We start from the raw sequence: 26,391 nt of genomic DNA on the forward strand, positions 1-26,391 counted from the left end.
TATGTTAGTGAAACAGCTCCCCCCTCCTTCATCCCACTATCCTATCATGCATTGTACGTCCTCCTCCAACCTACTCTTACTATCCTTTTTCAACCCTCTCAACTTTCTTCTTATGCTATTATTACTAGTATTTTAGCCTGTTACCTTAACGGGTGCTAGGATATATGTCTGTCTTTATTTCTATCTCTCTCTCCCTCCCGCTGTCTTTCTTTCTGTCTGTCTCTCTCCCTGGCCCCCTTTGTCTGTCTTTCTGTGTCTCTCCCTGCCCCTGTGTCTTTCTTCTTTTCTTTCTGTCTCCCTTCCTTCCGCTGTCTGTCATCATTTCTCTACCCCCACTTCCCTGTGCAGCAGCCACAGCAGCATTCCCTCTCCCTCCATTTCCCTATGCAGCAGCATTCCCTCCCCCTCCATTTCCATCCCCCCACACCACTTTCCTGTGTAGCAGCAGCAGCAGCGTTTCCCCTACCCCCGCTTTTCCCTTCCTGCGGTCTGGCCAGCTCCCTTAGTCCATTACCATCCCCCCTTCCCTTCCCGCAGTCCCGACAAACCTGCCGATTCCAGCAGCGTCTGCAGCACTCTACACACGCTGCTTCAGGGCCTTCTACTGCCCTGATTTACTCTGGCATGTCCCTGATTACATCATCAGAGATGTGGCAGAGCAAATCAGGGCAATAGAAAGCCCCGAAGCAGCGTGTGTAGAGTTCTGCAGACGCTGCTGGAATCAGCAGGTTTGGAGTTGGGACCGCGGGAAGGGAAGGGGGGGGGGGCAGTAAGTGACTAAGGGAGCCAGTCAGACATCGGGAAGGGATGGGAGGGTCAGACCGCGAAGAAATTACTTACGGAGTGACTGGGGAGCTGGCAAAGCGGCTGGAGTCTTTTTTGTCGGCAAGCCACCGCCACGAAAAACTTTATTAAGGGAGCCAGCGAGACCGTGAATGCGGGGCCGTTGTAAGGTCGTATACGCACTCTTGCCGGCCATGGACATACGGATCAGGGAACACGCCAGTAAGAGTGCGCATGCGCGGCTAGGTTTTATTATATTAGATAATATGTAAACCGTACAGATGATCAAACTGTCTACATACCCATCACCCCACAAAACAGGAAAGTGACACTCATATCAGAACCTGTAATGTCAAGGTTACACCATTCCACCAATAATACATTTTATATCCATTTTCTCTGAGGTGTGAGGACAACGGTAATTTAAGAGGTATTTATAAATACAACCCCCGTCTTTGTCCTGATACATTACTCCTAACTCTCTGTCCCACTGTACTCTATAAGGGTCAGATGCGGCCTCTCTTTTTAACAGAGCTTGATAAAGACAGGAAACTCCCCTTCAAACCCCCCCCCCCCCCCTTTTTAGGGCTTTTTCCAATTCTGTTTCCTCCAAACTAAGATTCCAGAATGCTCTCTTGTACAGAAATGTACATAACTTAGTGTAGAAAAAAAAGCATCTTTACATATAAAGTCATATTCTTCTTGCAATGTCTCAAAGGAGACTATGCCTAATCCTTCCCACACTTGGCCCTGCTCCTGGCCATTGAGAATGAGTTGGCTCTTCCCCCCCACCCTAGACCAAAGCCAAATGTTAAGCTAATTGGTGTTTGGGCAAAATCTACCCATTTTGGAAACATCTGTCTTCTAAGTGTATACCATGTGGTAAAGATAACTTTTAAGTATGGGTTAGATTGATGCAACTGGGCCTGCAATTCCGAAACTGGGGCCTAGGGCAGTATGCAAAAGGAAATGTCCTTAAAAAATGCTTGCTCCATATGCATCCATGGCTGGTCCACATATGTTGTCCAGGTTGCAATTTCCTGTAATAGAGTTGCTTTATAATAGAGATTGAAGCACGATACTCCCATCCCTCCTCTCACTTTAGCTTGATATAATATTGCTCTTTTAACCTGAGATGGCTTTTCACGTCAAATGTACGCAAATACTTTGTGAGCCAACGTACAAAAAAACCTTTTGCAATCATAATTGGCTGAGCAACTTAGGGAAAAGCAGCTATCTGCCCCATCCAGCCCAAGGTCAGACCCTCCCATCCATCCAATTCCGCAAACATATCGAAGGAGTCTGGGATAATTGGCCTTAAAAGAGCTGGGTAGGATCTGCAGTAAGATAAATGCCCAGGAAATCGAGATTGCAAGGCTTGCACTCTGGGAGAATCTAAATTGATATTAAGGATTTCAGATTTAGCCATATTCACCCGAAACCCCAAGTTCCCCCCCCCCATTAAGTCTCCAGAACTTTCGCTGGAGTAGCTAGGGAGGTCTCTGGGCTCCTAACAAAAAGGAGCACATCGTCAACAAAAAGTAAAATTTTATAGCACTTACCACCTAAGTGAATTCCCTGGATCCAGTCATGTTCACGAATCTGATATGCTAAAGGCTCAATAGATAGAGTAAACAAGAGAGAGGGGATAGGGCACAGCTGTGCTGAGTACGCCATTCTAATTCTATTAGGGCTGACAAAACACCGTTAAACTTAAACCTAGATAATGGCACATTATACAGCAGATGAATCCAGCAGAAAAACCTGCCCTGAAAGTCCAATCTATTGAGAACCCTATTGAACGCTTTTTCTGCATCTAATGATAGGTCCAGGGTAGACAAGTACCTCTCTTGCACATGCTAAATTAGGTGCAGTGCCAATTTAATATTATCTAAAGCCTGGAATGCTTGATCTCTATAGTCTAATATAGCGATAACAGGCTGTAGCCTCCGTGCCAGTATTTTAGTAAAGATTTTATAGTCTGTACTCAATAATGAGATTGGCCTATATGACCCACAATCTTCTGGATTTTTACCAGGTTTAGGTATTAACATTACCGCTGCCAATCTCCAAGTCTGGGGCAGCTGAGCGTCCTCCTCAAGGGAGAAATATCCTAGTTAATATTGGTGCCTATATTATCTTAAAACTCTTATAGAATTTATTGGTAAACCCATCCAATCCTGGTGATGTAAAGACCCCATCTCCCTTATATCCAATTACAGACCCATTGCAAACATACCCTTCTTTACAAAGCTGATGGAAGGTCTGGTCAACCAAGATTTAACAACCTATCTGGACAAATTCAACATTCTAAACGATAATCAGTCAGGCTTTCACTCCGGTCACAGCACTGAAACTGTCATCGCTTCTCTGGTAGACTACCTTCATAACCTGTTCAGTCAAGGCACAAGCGCACTAGTCCTGCAATTTGATCTCAGTAGTGCCTTCGACTTGGTCGATCATGCCATTCTCCTGGACTGTTTGGAATCTATCGGTCTCTCAGGCAACGTGTTAAAATGGTTCCAGGGTTTCCTAGGTAAATGCTCTTACCAAGTTTACAGTGACAATTCCCATTCCGCCAGCTGGGCCAACACTTGCGGAGTCCCGCAGGGCTCCCCCCTGTCCCCCATGCTGTTCAACATCTACCTGGTCACTCTAGGTAATCTACTGCAAAGCTTGAAGATCAAATTCTACATCTACGCCGATGACATCACCTTAATCTTTCCCCTAACCAACATAACCCCTGAGATAAACAATCTCCTAGCAACAATCCTAATGCAAATCGAACTATGGATGGCCGATTTCAAACTGAAACTCAACTCAGATAAAACCAAATTCTTCCTGATGAGTCCAAACAACAAAATCAAAGACCCTTCAATCTCCCTGAATGGCCAAGTCTTTCCCATAACAAACTCCTTAGAAATACTAGGAGTGACTCTCAACCGCAACCTTACCTTCGAAACCCACACCGACCTTCTGGTCAGAAAAGGCTTCTCCACCCTATGGAAGCTAAGATCCATCAGAAAGTACTTCGCCTCCCCCTCATTCCGCTTACTTGTGCAATCCTCCATCTTAAGTCTACTCGACTACTGCAATATCATCTATCTGGGATCTTTAAAAAAAAAACAAAAAAAAACACTCAAAGATTGCGAATCATCCAAAACACGGCAATCCGACTGATCTTCGGACTAAAAAAATGGGAACACATAACTCCCTACTACCAAAAACTTCACTGGCTACCCTTGGAAGCAAGAGTGCAATTCAAGTTCGCCTGTTTCTGTTTCAAATCCATCCTTGGCTCGGCCCCCCTATACTTGGTACCCCATTTTATCCTAGACCGCCCATCCAAACACACACGCAGAACCCACTTGTTTAGCTATCCTACTCTAAAGGCCTGCTGTTACAAAAGATATCTAAATAGAACTCTCGCCTTTCAAGCAGGTCAGCTCAATAACTGGCTGGCCCACATCATCTCACGCGCCTCATCCTATCTAAACTTCAGGAAACTACTAAAAACGAATCTATTTACCAGATTTACAACGTAAGACCTCTATGCCCTACCCATGGCCCTATGCCCTACCCATGGCCCCTTTTATCTCACCATGTCCTGCTTCCCATTAAACTGCATCTTCATCAGTTGATTGTACCCTCTCTGTTTTTTACCTAAATGCCTTTCCACTGTCTGTATCCCCTTTGTTATACCTACATTCTTAGATTTAACCTTTATGCAGATTGTCTTGACCTTCTTTACTGTACCTTTTTTGCTCTAATTGTACCTATTTCTCTGATTGCTCTATCTTTCGCTGATTGTACCATTTTCCCCGATTGCTCCAATTTTCTCTGATTGTACCATTTTCTCTGGCACCTAGTTTCTCTGATTGTACCATTTCGCTGATTTTCCAGTCCTTCTTCATTGTAAACCACCTCGAACTACTATGGCTTTGGCGGTATATAAGAAATAAATTATTATTATTATTGCAGCTATTACTTCCTTAACGGTTATGGGTAAGAAAGTTGAGCAGCCTCGCTAGCAGTAAACACATTGCCAATCTGTTAAAGTGTCTTCAGCTTGATAGACCCCGCTATAATAGGTCCTAAAGGCTTCCCCAATCCCCTCTGAGGTACAGATTGCCCCTTCATTTGTTCTAATTCTATCAATGGTGGCTTGTTTGTCTTTTAGTTTATTGGCAAACAGCCAGCTGGCTTTATTATATTCAATATATTCCTGTGTGGGGGGGAAGAGTGTGACGTAGTGGTTAAAGTTACAGCCTCAGCACCCTATGGTGCTCCCTGAAATCCCTGTGACCCTGGACAAGTCACCTATTCCCCCATCGTCCTATTAGATAGATTGTGAGCCCACCAGGACAGTCAGGGAAAAATGCTTGTGTAGCTGAATACATTCATGTAAACTGTTCTGAGCTCCCCTGGGAGAACAGCATAGAAAATTAAATAAATACATTTTGTTGCACAGCCACTGCCTGATTAGCTAGTTCTATATATCTTTCAACTTCAACCGCATTTGTCCCAGCCAGTTTTTACCCCGTGGTGCTAATGGGTGGTCTTTCACTCTGCGCTCTAATATCTGTAACTCCACCTACACAAACTGTTCCTCCCTTGTCTTCTCCCTATCCATATGTGTTTACAGGGCAATGATCTTCCTTCATACAATTGCTTTAAGAACCTCCCATAACAATAATGGCTGAATCATATCAACAAGATAGGTCTGGGAACCTTTGCTCTCGGCTGTACATGATAGATCAGGTCTAAACATTTCCTCTGTCTAGCTCTCAGTGGCATTAATTACAAAGCACCTTCAGAATGGAACAGTGATGTCTTGGCAGAGAATTCCCACAGCGCCTGCTGCTGAAACTATGATTTACTCTGCCATCCAGTCCACCGATTACAAGAAGAAAGTATATTATGCGATTTATCACCTCATCTGAAATTTCACCTGAGGTTTTTTAAGAGAGGCAGCTGGCAGGAACTCCCTCCCAGGGCAATTGCCATGGCTTCCTCTGCCGCAATAAAAGTTCCCAAAGTCAGAGAAAACAGGTCTCAACTGACTATTATATTCTCTCTCTAAATCGCCAACCATCTCACAATAAGGCAATGGAGTAGATGCTTGGGGGAGAAGCATGTTGGCCATCAGAGAAGGAACAGGTAAGTATATCTTAAAGAAGAGCTCTACAACTAAAACGTTTGTCTGGTAGACACTTGTGAGCCCTGGAGAGCACAGCTAATACACATCTTGCAGCAGTTCCAAAGGTGGCACGCAAGACGTCACATTCTCTTTCATAAGACTCAGGAGAATGTGTTAACTGTAAATAATGCACTGATGAGCTAAGATTTTTTTGCATCCCAGGGGATAATATGCTACAAGCAAGAGCAGCAGCTCTCCCAACTCGACAAATCCTAACAAAATCTGCCAAGCAGTACTGGATTAGAAGGATGTGCAAAAAACAGAATGAGGAAAGTGGATTTTGTGCAGGGTGTGTAAACTTTTATTACACCAACAGAAAATGCATTGAAATATGTCCATTAAGCAGGATTACAAATAGGCAATAAACTTGGAAACTTCAAACTTTTGAGATCACAAATCGGTTCTTTCCATAGCTATATACAACATCTGATCAGCAATCTTCTCTGTAATATTTTTGGATAGCTTTTGTTTTGGTTTAATATAGGATCTAACAACTATACAATTTCTGTTGTAGGAAATTATCCAAACCTTTTTAAAATCTCGAGCCAATCAGGGCCTTAGGCCCCTCCCAGTGCATCCCATGATGCACCAGAAGAGGCAGGGCTGCCATTTTAAAGAAGTGGGCCCAGAAGGAGGAGAAAGTGGGCATCCCTCCTGCCCTTCTTCCATTTAAGGTATAGGGGAGAGGTGGGGGGGGGGGCAGCCCACACTAGACCACCAACCTTTGGAATGGGAGAACTTGGTGGTGGAGGGAGGCAGACTATCATTGGAAGGCTCGGGGGGGAGGGGAATTAGTGGGAGGGAAGAATCAGCAGGGTCACTTTTATAAGGTATCCCTGCTAGGTCAGCTGATCACGGCAGGGAAATCCCATGCTGTGATCAGCTGAGCTGGAAGGGAGAAGCAGCAGCAGCAAAAGAAAATTGTTTTGTTTGGCAGAAGGGATGGAGTTGAGGAGCTGTGCCTAGCGATTGCTTTTCTGAGCAAGTGTCAGACACAGTTACTCCCCTTTTACCGAGGCTGCTCTGCACAAATACCGTGCATATAATTTGCATGCTATTCATGCAGAGCATCATCCAGAAAACAAAAATTGCTCCTACCATAGTATTTTTTTACCGTATTGTCAGAGGTTTTTGAATTCTGCCCAGAGACACCTAAATCAACTCCTTTCATACGAGGAAAGGCTAAAGAGGTTAGGGATCTTCAGCTTGGAAAAGAGACATTTAAGGGGAGATATCATTGAGATCTACAAAATCTTGAGTGGTGTAGAACAGGTAAAAGTGAATCAATTTTTTACTCTTTCAGAAGTTACAAAGACTATGGGACTCAATTTATTCAATTTTCTATACCGTTCTCCCAGGGGAACTCAGAACAGTTTACATGAATTCATTCAGGTATTCTTTCCTTTCTGTCCACACAGGCTCACAATCTATCTAATGTACCTGGGGCAATGGGGGGGATTAAGCGACTTGCCCAGGATCACAAGGAGGTATTTTTTTACCGTATTGTCAGAGGTTTTTGAATTCTGCCCAGAGACACCTAAATCAACTCCTTTCATACGAGGAAAGGCTAAAGAGGTTAGGGATCTTCAGCTTGGAAAAGAGACATTTAAGGGGAGATATCATTGAGATCTACAAAATCTTGAGTGGTGTAGAACAGGTAAAAGTGAATCAATTTTTTACTCTTTCAGAAGTTACAAAGACTATGGGACTCAATTTATTCAATTTTCTATACCGTTCTCCCAGGGGAACTCAGAACAGTTTACATGAATTCATTCAGGTATTCTTTCCTTTCTGTCCACACAGGCTCACAATCTATCTAATGTACCTGGGGCAATGGGGGGGATTAAGCGACTTGCCCAGGATCACAAGGAGGTTGAACCCACAACCTCAAGTTGCTGAGGCTGTAGCTTTAACCACTGTGCCACACTGGGCAATAGGAGGAAATGTTTTTTTCACTCAAAGAATAGTTAAGCTTTGGAACTTGTTGCCAAAGGATATGGTAACAGCAGTTAATGTAGCTGGGTTTTAAAAAGTTTTGTACAGGTGGGGGTAAAAGGACAATACTTGGACTGGAAAAGCGTCACGAGTGGAGTGCCGCAGGGTTCGGTGCTTGGACGAGTGAGGTGATTAAATTTGCAGATGATACGAAGTTATTCAGAGTAGTGAAGATGCAGAAGGATTGCGAAGACCTGCAACGTGACAAACACGATCGAGAAATGGGCTGCAACATTGCAAATGAGGTTTAACGTGGATAAGTGTAAGGTGATGCATGTCAGTAACAAAAATCATATACACGAATACAGAATGTCCGGTGCAGTACTCGGAGAGACCTCCCAGGAAAGAGACTTGGGAATACTGGTCAACAAGTCAATGAAGCCATCTGCGCAATGTGTGGCAGCGGCGAAAAGGGCAAACAATGCTAGGAATGATTATGAAGGGGATCACGAACAGATTGGAGAAGGTTATCATGCCGCTGTACCGGGCCATGGTATGCCATGGAATACTGCGTCCAGCACTGGTCGCCATACATAAAGAAGGACACAGTATTACTCGAAAGGGTCCAGAGAAGAGCGACTAAAATGGTTAAGGGGCTGGAGGAGACAGAGGGGACATGATCGAAACATTCAAGATAATGAAGGGAATAGACTTAGTAGATAAAGACAGGTTGTTCACCCTCTCCAAGGTAGGGAGAACAAGAGGGCACTCTCTAAAGTTAAAAGGGGATAGATTCCGTACAAACATAAGGAAGTTCTTCTTCACCCAGAATGGTAGAAAACTGGAACGCTCTTCCGGAGGCTGTTATAGGGGAAAACACCCTCCAGAGATTCAAGACAAAGTTAGACAAGTTCCTGCTGAACCAGAACGTACTCAGGTAAGGCTAGTCTCAGGGCACTGGTCTTTGAACTAAGAGCCGCCACGGGCACGATGGACCACTGGTCTGACCCAGCAGTGGCAATTCTTATGTTCCTGGAGGAAAAGTCTATAGTCTGTTATTGAGACAGACATGGGGGAAGCTACTGCTTGTCCTGGGATCAGTGGCATTGAATGTTGTTACTATTTGGGTTTCTGCAAAGGACTTGTGACCTGGATTGGCCACTGTTGGAAGCAGGAAACTGGGCTAGATGGACAATCAGTCTGGTCCAGTATGGCTAATATGTTCTTGTGAGCCAAGTATAGGACAATGAAGCCATTGTGACATCATTGAAGAGGTTTGCTCTTAGGCATTGGTGGAATGAGGCATTATGACATGAGATGAACTGAGATCAATATTCAGAAGAAATTATCTGAGTAGGAGAAGCTCCTACCCATATAACTTCTGCTGTCCATGTTATACTTGTATTTTCAGCAGTACTTAACTGGACAGTGCAGCTGATAATCTAAACAGACTGCTGAGGCAGAGTGGGGGGTGGAGCCGGGAGTTATCCGGGCATTGCCGATGTTCAGTGGAGGTATCAGATAGCTACCTAGTTAACTTAGGAAAATAAAAAAGGCTAATCTCGATTAATCAGATAGCTCTCCAGGTTATCACCTCTGAATACTTGCAATACTTTGCACTCTCTGTGGTCACTCTAGAGCCAGATATTCAGAGTCGGTAGCCAGATCTGATCTGCACGGAACATCAAAATCTAATTCAGTCTGTTGTGGGCTGGATATTGACCAGACTGATGTTAAGTTTTATTATTGTAAACAACTGAAGGCCTACTGTCAGATAAATAAACCAAAAATGACATCCTTTCTACTAGTCTAAGGCACTAACCTGCTTTGCCCTGTTCTCCTCTTCTGAAAGAGTCTTCAGCCTGGTACCCAGCTCTGTGATGAGGTCTGCTTAGCACCACTGAAACTCCCCACATTCAGGCTCACCACATTTTGAGCTGAGATGAGGGGATCAAAGTTAAAATCCAACCCGTCTGCATCCATGAGTTCATTTCGAATGATGGAATCCATGTCACATTCCAAGCTTCCATTGAATATATCCAGGTCCAAATCAGTTGGGAACCTCTCATGGCCTAGGACTGGAAGGTTCAAGCTACTGGAATATAAAGAGCCTGAAAAGGCGTCAGAAAGCGTTTGCATAGAATGACCGGTAGAGGATGGTTGCTGGTGTTTGGCTGAACTGGCAGTGTTAGTGTCATTTAAGCCAGCATTGCTTATGGAATTTGACAAGGGATGGCTGCCACTTAGCAAAGAACTCTGGGCTTGGTGCTGGAGTAAGTTCTGGTTGCCCAAACCTCCCTGGTTTGGAGAAGCAGCAAATGACATCATAGGGTCATTCCGCAGTATGATGCTTCTTCGTGAGTTCTGGGCAGACATTGCTGTGCTGGCTTGGGACATGAGTGGATCTGACTGTGTCATCAAGACATCACTGTGGCTCAGCGAATTAGGTGTCAGCAGATCTTGCAGAGTCTGGTTACTATAATGGTTCATGGAAGAAAAGGTAGCTTGCTTATTTTCCTGGATAGTCTGCATGGGTGACTGGCGCAAAGAAGTCAGAGCTGATGGTCCAAAAATAGAATTATTGAAATTTGCCGAAGAAGAACCAAGGTTTGAACCTTTAGAACCATATGTAAAGCTAGAACTTCTCTGCATGAGGCCCCCTGGAGATGACTGCTGGGAAGAAGTAAGAGTAATATTGTCCAACAGGTCATCCATGAGGTTTTCTGTTAATCCATCATTCAAGTTCATGGTACCTGCCATATCAGTCAACCTAGGCAGCTCAACAGTACTTGGTTTATTTACAGATGGAGACAAGCTTCCTGGACTTCCATACAACATGGGAGAAAGTGGGCAGTCATCATCTTGAACATTCTCTATCTCAGTGGTGGCCATTATAGGTGACAAACGACCACTTATTGTACTAGCATTGGAATTTGTCCGAGAGCGGAAGTCTGTCCAAGCGTCTAACTCATCACTGCTACGGGATGTAGGGCTCCCAGGCCACTTAACCAACTGGGAGGGGCTGTCCTCACTTCCTTCTGGGGCTGCTTGAGTAGCAGCCTTTTTCTTAGCTGCTCGACCTCGGCTCTTTGTGTACTTGTTACTGTTGTCCATGGAAACGGCACGTCTTCGTGGGGCCTTTCCACCTTTTCCGCCTTCAGGATTGATCATCCACCAAGAACTTTTTCCGGTGCCTTCATTCTGTACCCTGATGAACCTGCTGTGCAGAGACAGGTTATGCCGGATAGAATTCTGTGGGAAGACAAAGAACACGTTTAAGGTGAGCCAGATTCTTTAGCATGCTCACGCTTCATAACTAATGGAAAACATCAATGAATCCTTTAGTGTTAGATTAACTGTAATTGGATGTTTAAATATATTTTTATTGCAAATAACAGCTCTAGGCAGGGACAGTTTATATATGTTAGCACTTTTTTATGAATAGATTTTAATAATAGAAGAAAAGGCTTAGAAAATTTTAATCAGTTCACTTTTGTGGGAAAGTATTTGTAGGGAAGGTTTCAACCAATCAGACTGTTTGGAAATAAACTAAACACTAATTTATTCACGTTAAAACTTAGCAGACAGATTTCCCGGTGCTTCGTGCCCTACTAAAAGGTCCTTTCATGCTGCCATGAGTCTCCCCCTTTAATAATGAAAAACACTGATAACCCAGAATGGCTATGTGGTTTTAAGAATACATATGCAAGTAAGGCTAGACTCAAATAGGGCACTGGTCTCTGACCTAAGGGCTGCCGTGTGAACGGACGGCTGGGCACGATGGACCACTGGTCTGACTCAGCAGCGGCAATTCTTATGTTCTTATTTATCTGTAGGGACCTTCCTGAGGGCAACATAAACAATAAGATAATTGCTGTTCTGGGATGGGGGTGGGGAGGAATGTTCTAGTAAAACCAGTGGTGATGGTGGAAGACAAATCAGCAACTGAGTCAATCTTTGGCTCTCTCTCTCTCTCCTTCCTCTGTTCAGATATACGGAGACCACCAGGCAAACCCTCCACTCCCTGTGAGTTCAAAGACTCCACTGGCTTGGGCTATTCCAGCGTAGAAAAAGGAACTTTTCTATGTGGCCACCTCCACACTGTGTGAGAACCAAGTTACATCATCCAGGCCAGCCACTTTTTCTCTTCTTTTATTTATTTATTTATTTATTTAGATTTTTATCCCGTCCTCCCAATAGCTCAGAACGGTTTACAAATGAACATACACAGTGGGGAGTAACTAGACATTTAAGTGGTACAACAGGTTTAGTGATTGGATTTATAGTTTTTGGAGAGAATTAAATACAGGGAGAGTAAGCAGAGAGAGAGAAGGGGGAAATACAGTAGTTTAATTTAAGGGAAAGTTATAAGCGTATAGGTGCAATTTGTTAGTGGATAGAGTAAGAGAGTTCTCTTACTGGAACACTCTCTATTCCAGGCCTTGCTACCTAACCCCCTTTTGACAAAGCACGGCAAACGCTCCGATGCCCATTAAATCCATATGGGCATCGGAGCGATTACCCCAGTAGCAACTGCTACCACGGCTTTGTAAAATGAGCCCTAAGTGTAGTTTAGCTGGAAAGTCCAGAGCAAGTTGCTCACTTCTGGCTTTCAGGATTTAAGAGAAAGATGCTTACCCTCTGCAGTCAGAAGACTATATTGTCTCCATACAACCTTCCAGGCTTACCTGCTCTATGGGAAATTGCCAGATGTATTGTCTTGTTGATTCCTGGACATACACTTCCTTGCAACATCCAGCAATTCTGGACTATGGGCTAACTGCACCACCCACCTAGTCACAGCTCCAGTGATACTTGCCACAGGTAACTAGTCTGCAAGGTTTATATTTTACTGGCAGGTTCAAACAGGTGAGATACATTAAACAGTTAACCCAGTAGCTTTATCTGGTGATTTCCCATGGGAAAAGGGGAAGAAACATGTTTCAGTTTGACAAGAGTACAAAGCCATACTGTTTGCCTTTGAGGTTACTAGGGCAATGGGTATCTCTTGACCTCTAATGCCCCCTTGTTTGGCTTACTCAGCTATTCAGAATCTATCACTGCTCCCCATATCTTTTTGAATGTACACTACAGTGGTACGATTAGCCTGAGCCTTCTAAACTAGTGTATTCTCCTGTGAAAATGCGTGCACCCAGTATAGCTCCGGTAGGGTTGTCCAGAAAAATCTAAAGTTGGAAAAACTGTGCAAATTGAAGTTTTTCCCTTGAATTTGATTGTGCTTGATCAGAAAATAATTTTTTAAAGCCCATCTTGGGGTCATGTAGAGCACAGTTCTTCAACCGCCGGTCCGCGGACCGGTATCGGTCCACAGGAAATTTTTGCCGGTCCGCACAGGACCGGCAAGATTGACTCATTTGAACTTCCTGCCGGTCCGCGCAGGACCGGCAAGATCAGCATCGGAAGCGTGCGCTGGGCCGGAGAGATCTTAGGGAGCCTCCGACAGTGGCTTTCTCCCCTCTCTGCAGCTCTCCTTTACTTCCCAGCGCAGCGATTCACGAAGGCAGCCTCGGGAATTTTGCTGAGTCGCGGTTGCCTCTGATGATGCAACTTCCTCTTTCCTCAGAGGCGGCGCGACCCAACAAAGGACCCGAGGCTGCCTTCGTGAATCGCTGCGCTGGGAAGTAAGAAGAGCTGCTGGGAGGGGAGAAAACCACTATCAGTCTGGGAAGCTGCTGGGCAGGGGAAAAAAGGGACAGCTGCTACTGGAGAGGGAGAAGAAGGAGAGATGCTTCTGGGAGGGGAGGAGGGAAAGGAATCTGGGAAGCTGCTAGGCAAGATAAAAAAAGGGACAGCTGCTACTGGACAGGGAGAAGAAGAAGGAGAGATGCTTCTGGGAGGGGAGGAGGGAAAGGAATCTGGGAAGCTGCTGGGCCAGGAAAAAAAAGGACAGCTGCTACTGGAGAGGGAGAAGAAGGAGAGATGCTTCTGGGAGGGGAGGAGGGAAAGGAATCTGGGAAGCTGCTGGGCAAGATAAAAAAAGGGACAGCTGCTACTGGACAGGGAGAAGAAGAAGGAGAGATGCTTCTGGGAGGGGAGGAGGGAAAGGAATCTGGGAAGCTGCTGGGCAAGGAAAAAAAGGGACAGCTGCTACTGGAGAGGGAGAAGAAGGAGAGATGCTTCTGGGAGGGAAGGAGGGAAAGGAATCTGGGAAGCTGCTGGGCTAGGAAAAAAAGGGACAGCTGCTACTGGAGAGGGAGAAGGAGACGGAGAGATGCTTCTGGGAGGGGAGGAGGGAAAGACATCTGGGAAGCTGCTGGGCCAGGAAAAAAAAGGACAGCTGCTACTGGAGAGGGAGAAGAAGGAGAGATGCTTCTGGGAGGGGAGGAGGGAAAGGAATCTGGGAAGCTGCTGGGCAAGATAAAAAAAGGGACAGCTGCTACTGGACAGGGAGAAGAAGAAGGAGAGATGCTTCTGGGAGGGGAGGAGGGAAAGGAATCTGGGAAGCTGCTGGGCAAGGAAAAAAAGGGACAGCTGCTACTGGAGAGGGAGAAGAAGGAGAGATGCTTCTGGGAGGGGAGGAGGGAAAGGAATCTGGGAAGCTGCTGGGCTAGGAAAAAAAGGGACAGCTGCTACTGGAGAGGGAGAAGGAGACGGAGAGATGCTTCTGGGAGGGGAGGAGGGAAAGGAATCTGGGAAGCTGCTGGGCAAGGAAAAAAAGGTACAGCTGCTACTGGAGAGGGAGAAGGAGAGATGCTTCTGGGAGGGGAGGAGGGAAAGGAATCTGGGAAGCTGCTGGGCAAGGAAAAAAAAGGGACAGCTGCTACTGGAGAGGGAGACGGAGAGATGCTGCTGGGAGGGGAGGAAGAGAAGAGAGTTACTGCTGGACAGGAGGAGGAGGGAAGGGAGAATGAAAAAAGGAAGGAAACAGCTGGCAGAGAGATTAGAGGAGGGGAAGGGGAGACACAGGCATGAGAAAGTAGAGAGATTGATGATAGGAAGGGGTCAGCAGAAAAATAAGCAGAGGGATAACGATGATAGATCTGGTGTAGGAGAGATAAAAATGAAGAGAGCAGTGAAGCTGGAATGAATCATGTAAATAGGAGAGAGGGGCACAAGCTGGATGGAAAGGGGAGAGGGACATAGAAAGAAGACAGATACCATATGGAAGGGGGAGAGGACAGATAGTGGATGGAAGGGGCAGATGCTGGATTGAAGAGACAGAGAGGGCATACGCTGGAAGGAAGAGAGTGAAAAAAAAGATTGAAAGCAGAAACCAGAGACGACAAAAGGTAGAAAAAAATAATTTTATTTCTATTTTGTGATTAGAATATATCAGATTTGAAATATATATCCTGCTAGAGCTGGTGTTAGACATAACTGGAGACTGCAAAACCCAGGCAGTGCTTCTTTAGCTTTCAGCTGGCTTAGGGCGCTCTCTGACCAGGGGGCAGTTGCCCTAGTTGCACTCCCCTAAAACTATTCCTGTCATGTGTTACTTCAATATTCTGTTAGCATGATATTTCTGTGTAGCATTCTGTAATAATTTGGCTTGTTCAGTTTTCTTGATAGAAGAGGGATATATGTGAAGGGGAGGGGAGACAGGGGTTTTGTTGATCCTTGCTCTGAATTATTTGTATTTATAAAATGACAATTCTACAGAATATTGTTTCTTTTTATACTTTAATAAAATACATTCAATATAAAATCATAACTGAGGCTTGTGTGGATGGGATCAGATGATTTGTGGGGACCGAGCTCGCGGAGATGGGGCGGAAACGGGATTTTTAAATTTTAGTCCTAGTAGTTTGCCGGTCCACAAAATAATTATTTTTTTTCTGCCGGTCCACGGGTGTAAAAAGGTTGAAGAACACTGATGTAGAGTCACTGAATACATAAAGCTCCGCTTTTTCTTAAAATTTGCTATCATTTTTGCTTAATGGAATAAATTTCTTGGTATTATAGCTATTACTTTTATGTTTTCACACTTAGTAATGATACATTGATAAAGACTGTATAACGAGAGGCGTAGCCAGTAGAAGGAAGAAGGTGTTGATGCCCCTATACAGGTTGTTGGTGAGGCCCCTCTTGGAGTATTGTGTTCAGTTTTGGAGACTGTATCTGGCGAAGGACGTAAGAAGACTTGAAGCAGTCCAGAAGAGGGTGAGGAAAATGATAGGAGGTTTGTGCCAGAAGACGTATGAGGAAAGACTGGAAGCCCTGAATATGTATACCCTAGAGGAAAGGAGAGACAGGGGAGATATGATTCAGACGTTCAAATACTTGAAGGGTATTAATGTAGAACAAAATCTTTTATAGAGAAAAGAAAATGGTAAAACCAGAGGACATAATTTGAGGTTGAGGGGTGGTAGATTCAAGAGCAACGTTAGGAAATTCTACTTTGTGGAGAGGTTGGTAGATACCTGGAATGCGCTCCCGAGAGAGGTGGTGGAGAGGAAAACGGTGAGTTCAAAGAAGCGTGGGATGAACTAGGAGGATCTAGAATCAGAAAATAGTAAATATTGAACTAAGGCCAGTACTGGGCAGACTTGCACGGTATGTGTCTGTACAGTATATGGCCTTTTGGTTGAGGATGGGCTGGAGAGGGCTTTAATGGCTGGGAGGGTGTAGATGGGCTGGAGTGAGTTTTGATGGAGACTTTGGCAGTTGGAACCCAAGCACAGTACCGGGTAGAGCTTTGGATTCTTGCCCAGAAATAGCTAAGAAGAAAAAATTTAAAAAAAAAGTAAATTGAATCAGGTTGGGCAGACTGGATGGACCATTCGGGTCTTTATCTGCCGTCATCTACTATGTCATAAAGACATTTTATGCAAAAAATCTTGGAGTATTTTATTACTTGAACCTTCAATATCTGCACTTTATTGTGGAAAATAACAGAAATTTAACATACTTTGCTAATAGCTAAACACATACACTTTGGCGTAGCCATCTACCAATGGCATTCCAAGCATTCAATTTCTTCTTGAAATAGTCAGGATAAAGCCTGTGATGCTGTTCAACTCTGCAACAAGGCCTCACGCTGCACTGGGTCTGTAGGAGGGGTAGATTGGGAGGGATAGTAGTGGGGGTTTGCTTGAGAAGTGTGGATGCATAGTTGGTCTGTAGGATGTGGCTGGTGGAGAGGTGTATTTTTTTCCTTCTTCTGGCAGGTGAACTGGGAGGTGGGGGGCAGGCTACGGCTGGGATTGCCCCTTTCCCTTTTTTCCTGAGTACAGTTCTTTGTCTTTTCTCATCTCTACAGAGATTCCCCAATAGTTAAACTTCTCACTTGGAATGTAGGGGTTATCTCGTCTCCTATTAAACAATCTAAAATTTTACAAGCTCTGCAACGTCAAAAAGTCAATATTGCCCTGCTTCAAGAAACCAACTTGGAAGCTAGTGAACATGCTAAACTACAAAGGTGATGGGTGGGTAATTATGTAGCTTCCTCAGCACAGGGCAAAAAGGGCAGAGTAATTTTTCTCTTTCGTAAGGGGATTATCCCCCAAGTAGATCAGTTCTGGGCAGATTTGGAAGGGCGCATAGTCATATGCAAAGTTACAATCCATCACAAATAAATGACAATGCGCCCAACAAATATGATAAGCACTTTTTGCGACATTTAACTGTGAGCCTTCTCCGCTTTGACAACACGTCTAATCTAATTGTAGGGGCGATTTCAATTTGGTGTGGGACCCTCAAATGGATAATATTGCTTGTCTTCTTCGACACACTTCTGATTGGCTCAGAGTCAGTGATCATTATAGTCCTCTGGAGCTGGAATGGGCTTTTGTAGCTCCTTATTTTAATTCGATTCTGCATGTTCCTCAGAAGCTCCTGCTCCAGGATTTCAAGCACAGCTGGGTAATTACACCATTGTGAGAAGCATGGAGATTTTTGGTGTCTCGTCTGGGGGGTAATCTGCATGTATCAACTCTGTTACCCATAAGGGGGAATATAGCTTTTTTTTTTTTTAACCAGGATGAGTGAATAAGGCATTTCAACACTGGGAGGTGGCTGGTTTTGTCTTTTTAGAACATCTGCTTAACCACAGGGAATTTGATTACCTATGCAGAATTTTCTCGTGGGGTGAATCCTTTGCTTTCTGTCAACTTAAAACATTAGTTTCTTTCTTTGGACAGGGAGGCCAAAGAAAGACGCTTAGAAGTCTGATTAAGCGATTAATCAAGAAACCTAATAAACTTGAAACTTTTGGGTACCCATAAAGCTTTAGTAAATTTGGGTCCTTCTAGAGATTTTGCCCCACTGCGTCAGTGATGGGAAGATGATTTGGGAGGATTGGTGTCCACTTGGGATATTCAAGTGCATTCCAACTCAGGTTCACAGTGCTCTGTTCAGGGATTGTGCTTTCTGAGTATTTCATAGGGCCTATATCATGCCTTCACAGTTCCATAAAATGGGATATGTTCAGACACCCTATTGTTTGAAATGCAATTTAGACGAGGCCACTTTTTTTTCATGCACTTTGGCTCTGTCCGGCTCTTCAAGCATTTTGGAATGGGCCAGGGCTTACATCAGACAGATATTAGGACAGTGACTAACTATTTTGCCAGAGGCACTTTCATTGGGTTTGCCGGGATCCAGCAGGATTCAGGGAAGGAGCTGAGTCTATGGGTTTGGAAGATGTGTATATTAGGACAAAAGGCTATTCTGAGAGCATGGACCTCGGACGATTCTCCCTCTTTTTGGGAGTGGAGACTCAGCATCCAAGAGTTGCTGGGATGGGAAGCTAGGGATGCTAAAGGTACTTGCAGACGGGAAGAAACTTGTTTTGAGCATTTGGGATCCCTACCTTAATTCTCTATCACCTTGTAAGTGCAGCCAGACTTTGACCAACCCTGCTATTAACCTGAAGCTCTTTTCGTTTATCTTCTTTCCTTTCCATTGACAGCCTTAGAATTTTATTTTGGGTGGGTGGGGTGGGGTGGGATTGAGGTTTCTCAAAGAGGGGGGGAAGTTTTGTATTTTTATATTTTCTTTATTGTTGTACAATTGTGCAATCGTCAATAAAAATTGTTGGACCTAAAATTATTTTCTGATCAAGCAGAATCAAACTCATGGGAAAAACTTCAATTTGTACAGTTTTTCCAACTTTAGGTTTTTCTGGACAACCCCAAGCTCTAACTCTGTGGGTTAGTAAAGATTCACTTCATCACACCTCCAAACTTTTAATTTTATATACTTAACAGTAGAGGAAAAGACTTCAGAAGTCTGCAGTGTGCAACTCACTTGTCCCGGAGTTACAGCCATGTTTTTAAAGTAGCCACTGATCAGGCTGCCCATAGTAACTCTGAGGCTCATCTCCTTTTGATCCTTTTCTGAAGTGTCTCTCAAAGAGTGCTGGAGCTGTGCCGGCTTGGCAAAATGGCCAGACTGTTGTTTCTTATTTGACACATGCTGAAGGATGTGTAAGTTTGCAAAAACTGGCAAATGATCAACTATTTCTGTAGTGGGTATACTCGTAAATACATGTGTTCCAACCAGCATGCCTTCAAAACAAACTGGCTTTCTCCTGAAGGGATTTTTTGGGTTGTTGGTTTTTTGTTTTTTTCAAACCACACAATTAGAATAGCCTTTGGAAAATATACGACACACACAACTGAAACCAATAGCTGTGGACCCAACATCTGCCCTCTGCCATGCACTGGATGAACTGAAGCAGTGGTTTTCAAATCTGGTCCCTCAAACTAGCTCTTTCTCTCCCCCTACAACAGGCCTGGTATTCAACATATCCACTGATGGCCTCGGTCTCAAAAGTAGATTAACTGGTAAAATCCAGGCTTGTTGAGGATTCTGAAGGCTAGAGTTGAATACCATGGCATTAAGATACTCAATGAAGCAGAAGTCTGCTTGAAAAGATGTTGATGAAAAGTATATTTACTAAAACGTTAAGCTTTTGCATTTAATATGACATAACAGAAGAAATAAGTATGCGTTAAGTGCACAGGCAGTGTATTAATTCTAAGGGGGGGGAGGGTGTGCTCAGCAAGTTGTTTGGATTAGAGGCAAGGGAATGTGCCTGGTTGCAATTAGCGAGGAGATGGTAAATGAAGCTGGGCTAACTGCAGTACCACACCCATTCTCCACCTATGACCACCTAGTTCTTGCTCCCTAACACAATATGCAGTTAACATGTGAATTAGCACACACAGTCATGCTACTACTGCTATTAATTATTTCTATAGCGCTACCAGATGCACGCAGCACTCTACAGTCACAAAGAGTAAAAAAATCAGTCCCTGCTCGAAAGAGCTTACAATCTAAACAGGCAAGACAGACAAACAGGATGTCATGGATACAGTTAAGGGGAATGGTTAATCAGTTGGCTGGGTTAGAGGGCAGAGGAGTAGGGTTACGGATTGAAAGCTATATCAAAAAGGTGGGTTTTCAGTCTGCTTTTAAACAAGGGATGAGGCTTGACGGACAAATCCGGGTCATTTATTCCAGGCCTAGGGGGCAGCTAGATGAAAGGAACGAAGTCTGGAATTGGTCGTGGAGGAGAAGGGTAACGCTAAGAGTGACTTATCTGAGGAACGGAGTTCTCTGGGAGGTGTATAAGGAGAGAGAAGCGAGGAGAGATATTGAGGGGCAGCAGAATGAACCCACTTGTAGGTCAGCAATAAGATCTTGAACTGTATACGATGGCAGATAGGGAGCCAGTGAAGTGACTTAAGGAGAGGGAATTCTATGAGCATCAGAGCTGAGAGCTAAAAACTGCTTTGGTTCTGTAAAAGGGAAGGGGGTAAATTAAGAGAATTAACTTGATGACATACAAAGAGAGGTGATCGTTCCCCTACTTCTACAGCCAGAGACGAAGGCTCAATGTTTTAAAGTAAACTTTTGATTCAGACAGTTTTCTGCAAGAAATTTGCGGGTTCAGATACAAACCCCTACAGTTCAGGACCACTAGACATATTGCACTGGAACATAGAGGTTGTTAGCTCAGGCCAGCGAGGTACATGCTCCAATGCTAGCACTGTTTAGTATACACAAGAACATAAGAATTGCTGCTGCTGGGTCAGACCAGTGGTCCATCATGCCCAGCAGTCCACTCACTCGGCAGCCCTCTGGTCTAAGACTAGCCCTATCAGCGTATGTCCTTCTTCAGCTTGCTCAAGACTGGTCTGGGCAGGAAGAGGTTACATGAATTTGTGCCTGAATAGCAGAGACTTAATTGACAGTCAAAATCTACAATGTCTAGTTTTGGGACATGGACTAAGAAAATCTGTTGACAGAGAAACTATTTACAGAAGTGGCATTTGAAAGCCAATACCCCTCATTCGAGAATCTTGAAGGCCCGATTTTACACAGTTGTACAATACCTACAGTTATGCACATAACCTTGACAAATTAGCTGCTAACTGCACTAATAACCAATTGGTATTAATTGGCGATAATCTACTGTTACACATATACTGCACTTTGTCGGTATTCTGTACACTTAGGGGCTTTTTCTATAAACGGGGCCTAGAAAAGTGTCACCAGCACCCTTTACAGAATAATGGCTAGCTGCACCTATGTAAAAACTTTAGGCGCTTGAAATGTAGACGAAAGTTTTAAAGGCCTACACTTCAGGTGCCTAAGTTTTTGGAGAATCACGCTTAGCGGCACCTAAGTCATGCTCCGTCCACAGAAACGCCCATTTAGGTGTTAGGCGCCACGCGATAGGTGCCTATTATTTATAGAATCAGATTTTTAAAAATCAATTATTGAGGCTATTAAGGGTATTTTGCCAATTAAGTTAGGCGCCAAACTTCAGGCGCCCTTTATAGAATCAGACCCTTAGTGCGAGTATTGTATAGCACGTAACTGAAAAGGTGTAAACATAGGAGGGGCATGTCTAGAATTTAACATGCTAAGGTTATAGAATACCAAGAGATATGCACACAACTGTAACATTTCGTTATGTGCATTTACACAAGCAATTGATAAAATGTAAGCGCTCACACCTAAATGTTGCCACGTAACTGAGGACTTATGTAATTGCTAGTACAGAATTTGTGCTGCTTAGTGGGTAACTTTTGGCCTGCAGAGAATTAGCCCACTGTGCCCAGGCCTCAGACTCTCACTGCTCAAACAGAAAAGTCTAAATTTGGTAGTGCAAATGAGGCTATAAGTTAACTAAAGCATTCACTGGTAGGGGGAGAAAAATATTTCTGTGCCCCGTCCTTTGAGTGGACCCTTCCAGACCTGTTTACCTTGCAGGAGGCTGCCTATTAACTCAGACACCAGCTGCAAGAACTTCCCCAGCACTACAGAGACTTTTTGTCTGGACGTAGCATGCATATGGCATCAATTTATCATTCCTAACAACAGCAACCGGGAACCTACTCCCAAGGAGCAGTGTAACTTAACTCTCAGAAACTCCCCCTTTGCGAAAAAAAAATGGGAAGGCAGTAAGGTCAAGAAGAGAAGGGTAAGCTTGGGCTTTTCCACTAAGCCAAGCAACACAAGGCAGCGTGTTTTCCTTTCAGCAGTTCTGGGCTGGTTTCCTCCACTTTGTGCACGTGACTGCGACTTGTCTTTCTGCAGCGTGAGCTGGAGCCCAAAATCTCCCCTCTCATGAATGGAAACAGCTGGATGAGAAGCACAAGCCCTGCACAGCAGCCCCTTCACGCTTCTCAGAGCCTATGTACCATGTGAAAAATCCCAGCTCAGTCTCACGCTAGTGGGACACAGAGTCCTACCAATGCTGCTGAGAGATGTCTCGATTTCTCTTGGCCCAACAGCAGCTGCAATTCTAGAATCTACAGTTTCATAGGGATTTCTGTGGGTAAATGGCTGCACAAAAGCTTCTTTGCAAATTTTGCACCGAGCACAAGCGGGGAAAAACATAGAGGTTTTGAATCTCTATTTTGAATTTTACACTACAGTGGAGTAGTCACTTAAAGGGCAATTGATGTCTCAATCTAGGTACTGTGTGCTTAGTGCCAATTATAGAATGACATCTTGGCACCAAGATTCTGTTATAGAATAGGGGACTGGGGAAAGGGACTTGTATACCATCTTTCTGTAGTTAGTGGTTTACATTTATACAGGTATTTATTTTGTACTTGGGTTACTGGAGGATCAAGTGACTTGCCCAGGGTCACAAAGAGCAGCCCTGGGATTTGATCTAACAACCTCTGGGTGCAGAGGCAGCAGCTCTACCACTAGGCCACTCCTCACCTGTAAGGTCAGCACTGGCACACCCATATGTAGGCCTGCCCTCTTACACAATGTCAATGGCGGGCATAAGTACATCAAGTGACATGTGTAGTTTATGGTATTCTACATTTAACTAACTGGGAGAGACACCCAGAGACCACCCAAGCCAGAGATGACCATGCAGTTAGAGAAGTGGGCTATGAACCAGGGGCAGAAATATTCCTACTAAAACCTGCTTTTAGCCTTGCAGGGTTCTCATACATTCAGGCACAGTAGCTATTTTTCTGTTCTTGGAGGCTCACAATTTGAAAAACAAAACACAAAGCTGGAATAGGATTTTAAACTGGATCCCTTGACTGTCAGCCCACTACACTAACCATTAGGCTATTCCTTAACTGTGCATAGACGTCTTATGAATTTAAAAAAGATTTTAGCACTATGAACATCCATAGTTCCTGAAGCTGTCAAACAGCCCTATATCCCTTGCTGGTTTCACATTCAGGAAAATGAAGGGGAAAGAAATCACTAGGGCAGTGGTCCTGGGGAACACCCAGCCAGTTGGGGAGAGAGGAAAAGTATTTTTTGTTTGTTTTGTTTTCACCACAGGACCAGTGTGGGTAGGAGAGGGTGAAGAGGCTATAAAATAAACCCACCAGGATGTTTGGAAAAAACCACCCAATTGGGCAGGAAAATCGATTCAACAGGCTGAATCGACTCAAAATTTTTTTTCCTGAATCGGGCAGCACTAGTGGAGTCCCTCGTGGATCTGTGCTGGAGCCGATCCTGTTCAATATGTTTGTGAGCGACATTGCCGAAGGGTTAGAAGGAAAAGTTTGCCTTTTTGCGGATGATATCAAGATTTGTAACAGAGTAGACACCGAGGGGGGAGTGGAAAACATGAGAAAGGATCTGCAAAAGTTAGAGGAATGGCCTAATATCTGGTAACTAAAATTCAGAGGTTGAGGGGTGGTAGAATCAAGAGTAATGTTAGGAAATTCTTCTTTATGGAGAGGGTAGTTGATGCCAGGAATGCGAACCTGAGGGAAGTGGTGGAGAGGAAAACGGTGACAGAGTTCAAAAAAGCATGAGGTGAACTACTACTACTACTATTTCTCATTTCTATAGCGCTGAAAGGCATATGCAACGCTGTACATTTAACATATAATAGACAGTCCCTGCTCAGAAGAGCTTACAATCTAATTTTGACTGACAGGACATCTCAGGGTGGAGGAAATGATACAGTGGGTATAGGTATCTGATAACAGTGATTAGGAGTTAAAAGTTAAAAGCAGTTAAAAAAAAAGTGGGCTTTTAGCTTGGATTTGAATACTGCTAGGGAAGGAGTATGACATTGATTCAGGCAGCCTGTTCCAGGCATACGGTGTGACAAGAAAGAAGGGGCGGAGTCTGGAGTTGGCAGTGGAGGAGAAGGGTACAGATAAGCAGGGCTTGCCCAATGAAAGGAGTTCACGGAGAGGAGCATAGACGGAAATAAGTGAAAAAAGGTAATGGGGGGCTTCAGAGTGAATGCACTTGTAAGTCAGTAAGAGGAGTTTGAACTGTATTCGGAAACGAATGGGGCGTCAATGAAGTGACTTGAGGAGAGGGGTAATGTGAGAATAGCAGCTCTCATGAAATATGAGTCGTGTAGCAGAATTTTGAACAGATTGAAGAGGTGAGAGGTGGGCGAGTGGGAGGCCTGAGAGAAGTACATTGCAGTAGTCTAAGCGTTACAAATCTTGGTATCATCTGCAAAGAGGCACACTTTTCCTTCTAACTCTTCAGCAATGTCACTCACAAACATATTGAACAGGATTGGCCCCAGCACCGAACCCTGAGGGACTCCACTACTCACCTTTTCTTCCTTCGAGCGACTTCCATTAACCACCACCCTCTGGCGTCTGTCCGACAGCCAGTTTCTGACCCAGTTTACCACTTTGGGTCCTAACTTTAGCCCTTCAAGTTTGTTCAACAGCCTCCTATGAGGAACTGTATCAAAGGCTTTGCTGAAATCCAAGTAAATTACATCTAGCATATGTCCTCGATCCAGCTCTCTGGTCACCCAATCAAAAAATTCAATCACGTTCGTTTGGCACGATTTACCTTTTGTAAAGCCATGTTTCTCTCTCATTTGGACTATTTTGTGCATTCTTACATACGATATAAAATCTTTGATAAAGCTTTTCTTAAATGATTAATTTTACTCCTTGTATTAACCATTTAATTGACAGATGGGGAAAAGGTTTTTTTTAACATAACTTGATGTTGAACGAGAGCAACAATGCCAAAGAAAGGGTTAATTGTTGAATTGTTATGGATCAATATTCAGCTGGGGACAATTAACATTTTCTATAAAGCTGATAACTTAGAACTAGGGCAGAACGTGATTTGGGGGTGATCATTAGCGAAGACATGAAAACATCCAATCAAGTGGAGAAGGCTTCATTGAAGGCAAGACAAATGATGGGTTGTATCCGTAGAAGTTTCGTCAGCCGGAAGCCCGAAGTCATAATGCCATTGTACAGATCCATGGTGAGACCTCATCTGGAATATTGTGCACAATTCTGGAGACCACATTACCAAAAAGATGTACTGAGAGTTGAGTTGGTTCAACGGTTGGCCACCAGGATGGTCTCGGGGCTCAAAGATCTCCCGTATGAGGAACGGCTGAAAGATTACAGCTATACTCACTCGAGGAACGTAGAGAGAGAGAGGAGACATGATTGAACGTTTAAATATATCACGGGCCGTATCGAGGTAGAAGAGGATATCTTCTTTCTTAAAGGTCCCTCAGCCACAAGAGGGCATCTGCTGAGAATCAGGGGTGGGAAATTTCATGGCGACACCAGGAAGTATTTCTTCACTGAAAGGGTGGTTGATCATTGGAATGAACTTCCACTTCAGGTGATTAAGGCCAGCATCGTGCCAAACTTTAAAAGGAAATGGGACATACATGTGGGAACTCTAGGGGGGTATGTCATGGGGGGTGGGTCATTAGAGTGGGCAGACTTGATGGGCCATTGCCCCTTTCTGCCGTCATCTTCTATGTTTCTATGAGGTGATGAGAGCATGGATAAGGGTTTTGGTAGTGCGTTCAGAAAGGAGAGGATGGATTTTGGTAATATTATAGAGGAAGAAGTGACAGGTTTTGGCGGTTTGTTGGATCTGAGCAAAGAAGGAAAGAGAGGAGTCAAAGATCACTGATATACACAAAGATGTAAGTGAGACCCACTGGAACAACTCCAAAGTAACAAAAAGATCCCACTGTTCAAAGCATAAGGTGTGAAAAAAGGGAAGATAAAGGATCTCAGAAACCCGCTTGGTGACAGGGAATAACCCTTAGCCAA

At 44.1% G+C, this 26,391-nt stretch overlaps 1 protein-coding gene and 1 pseudogene across 1 annotated transcript in view; one reads left to right on the forward strand and one right to left on the reverse strand.

Moving 5' to 3' along the window:
- LOC117356644 overlaps window positions 1–26,391 on the forward strand; it is a 473,566-nt pseudogene that overhangs the window by 138,041 nt on the left and 309,134 nt on the right.
- FOXO3 (forkhead box O3) overlaps window positions 1–26,391 on the reverse strand; it is a 194,915-nt gene that overhangs the window by 9,650 nt on the left and 158,874 nt on the right. The window contains exon 2 of the mRNA XM_033936141.1: window positions 9,741–11,170. Within this exon, the coding sequence (XP_033792032.1) occupies window positions 9,776–11,170 (1,395 nt within the window). The 3' untranslated portion in view covers window positions 9,741–9,775. The remainder of the gene's footprint in view (window positions 1–9,740; window positions 11,171–26,391) is intronic.

The sequence above is a fragment of the Geotrypetes seraphini genome, chromosome 3 (genome assembly GCF_902459505.1).
Source record: "Geotrypetes seraphini chromosome 3, aGeoSer1.1, whole genome shotgun sequence".
Lineage (NCBI taxonomy): Eukaryota > Metazoa > Chordata > Amphibia > Gymnophiona > Dermophiidae > Geotrypetes > Geotrypetes seraphini.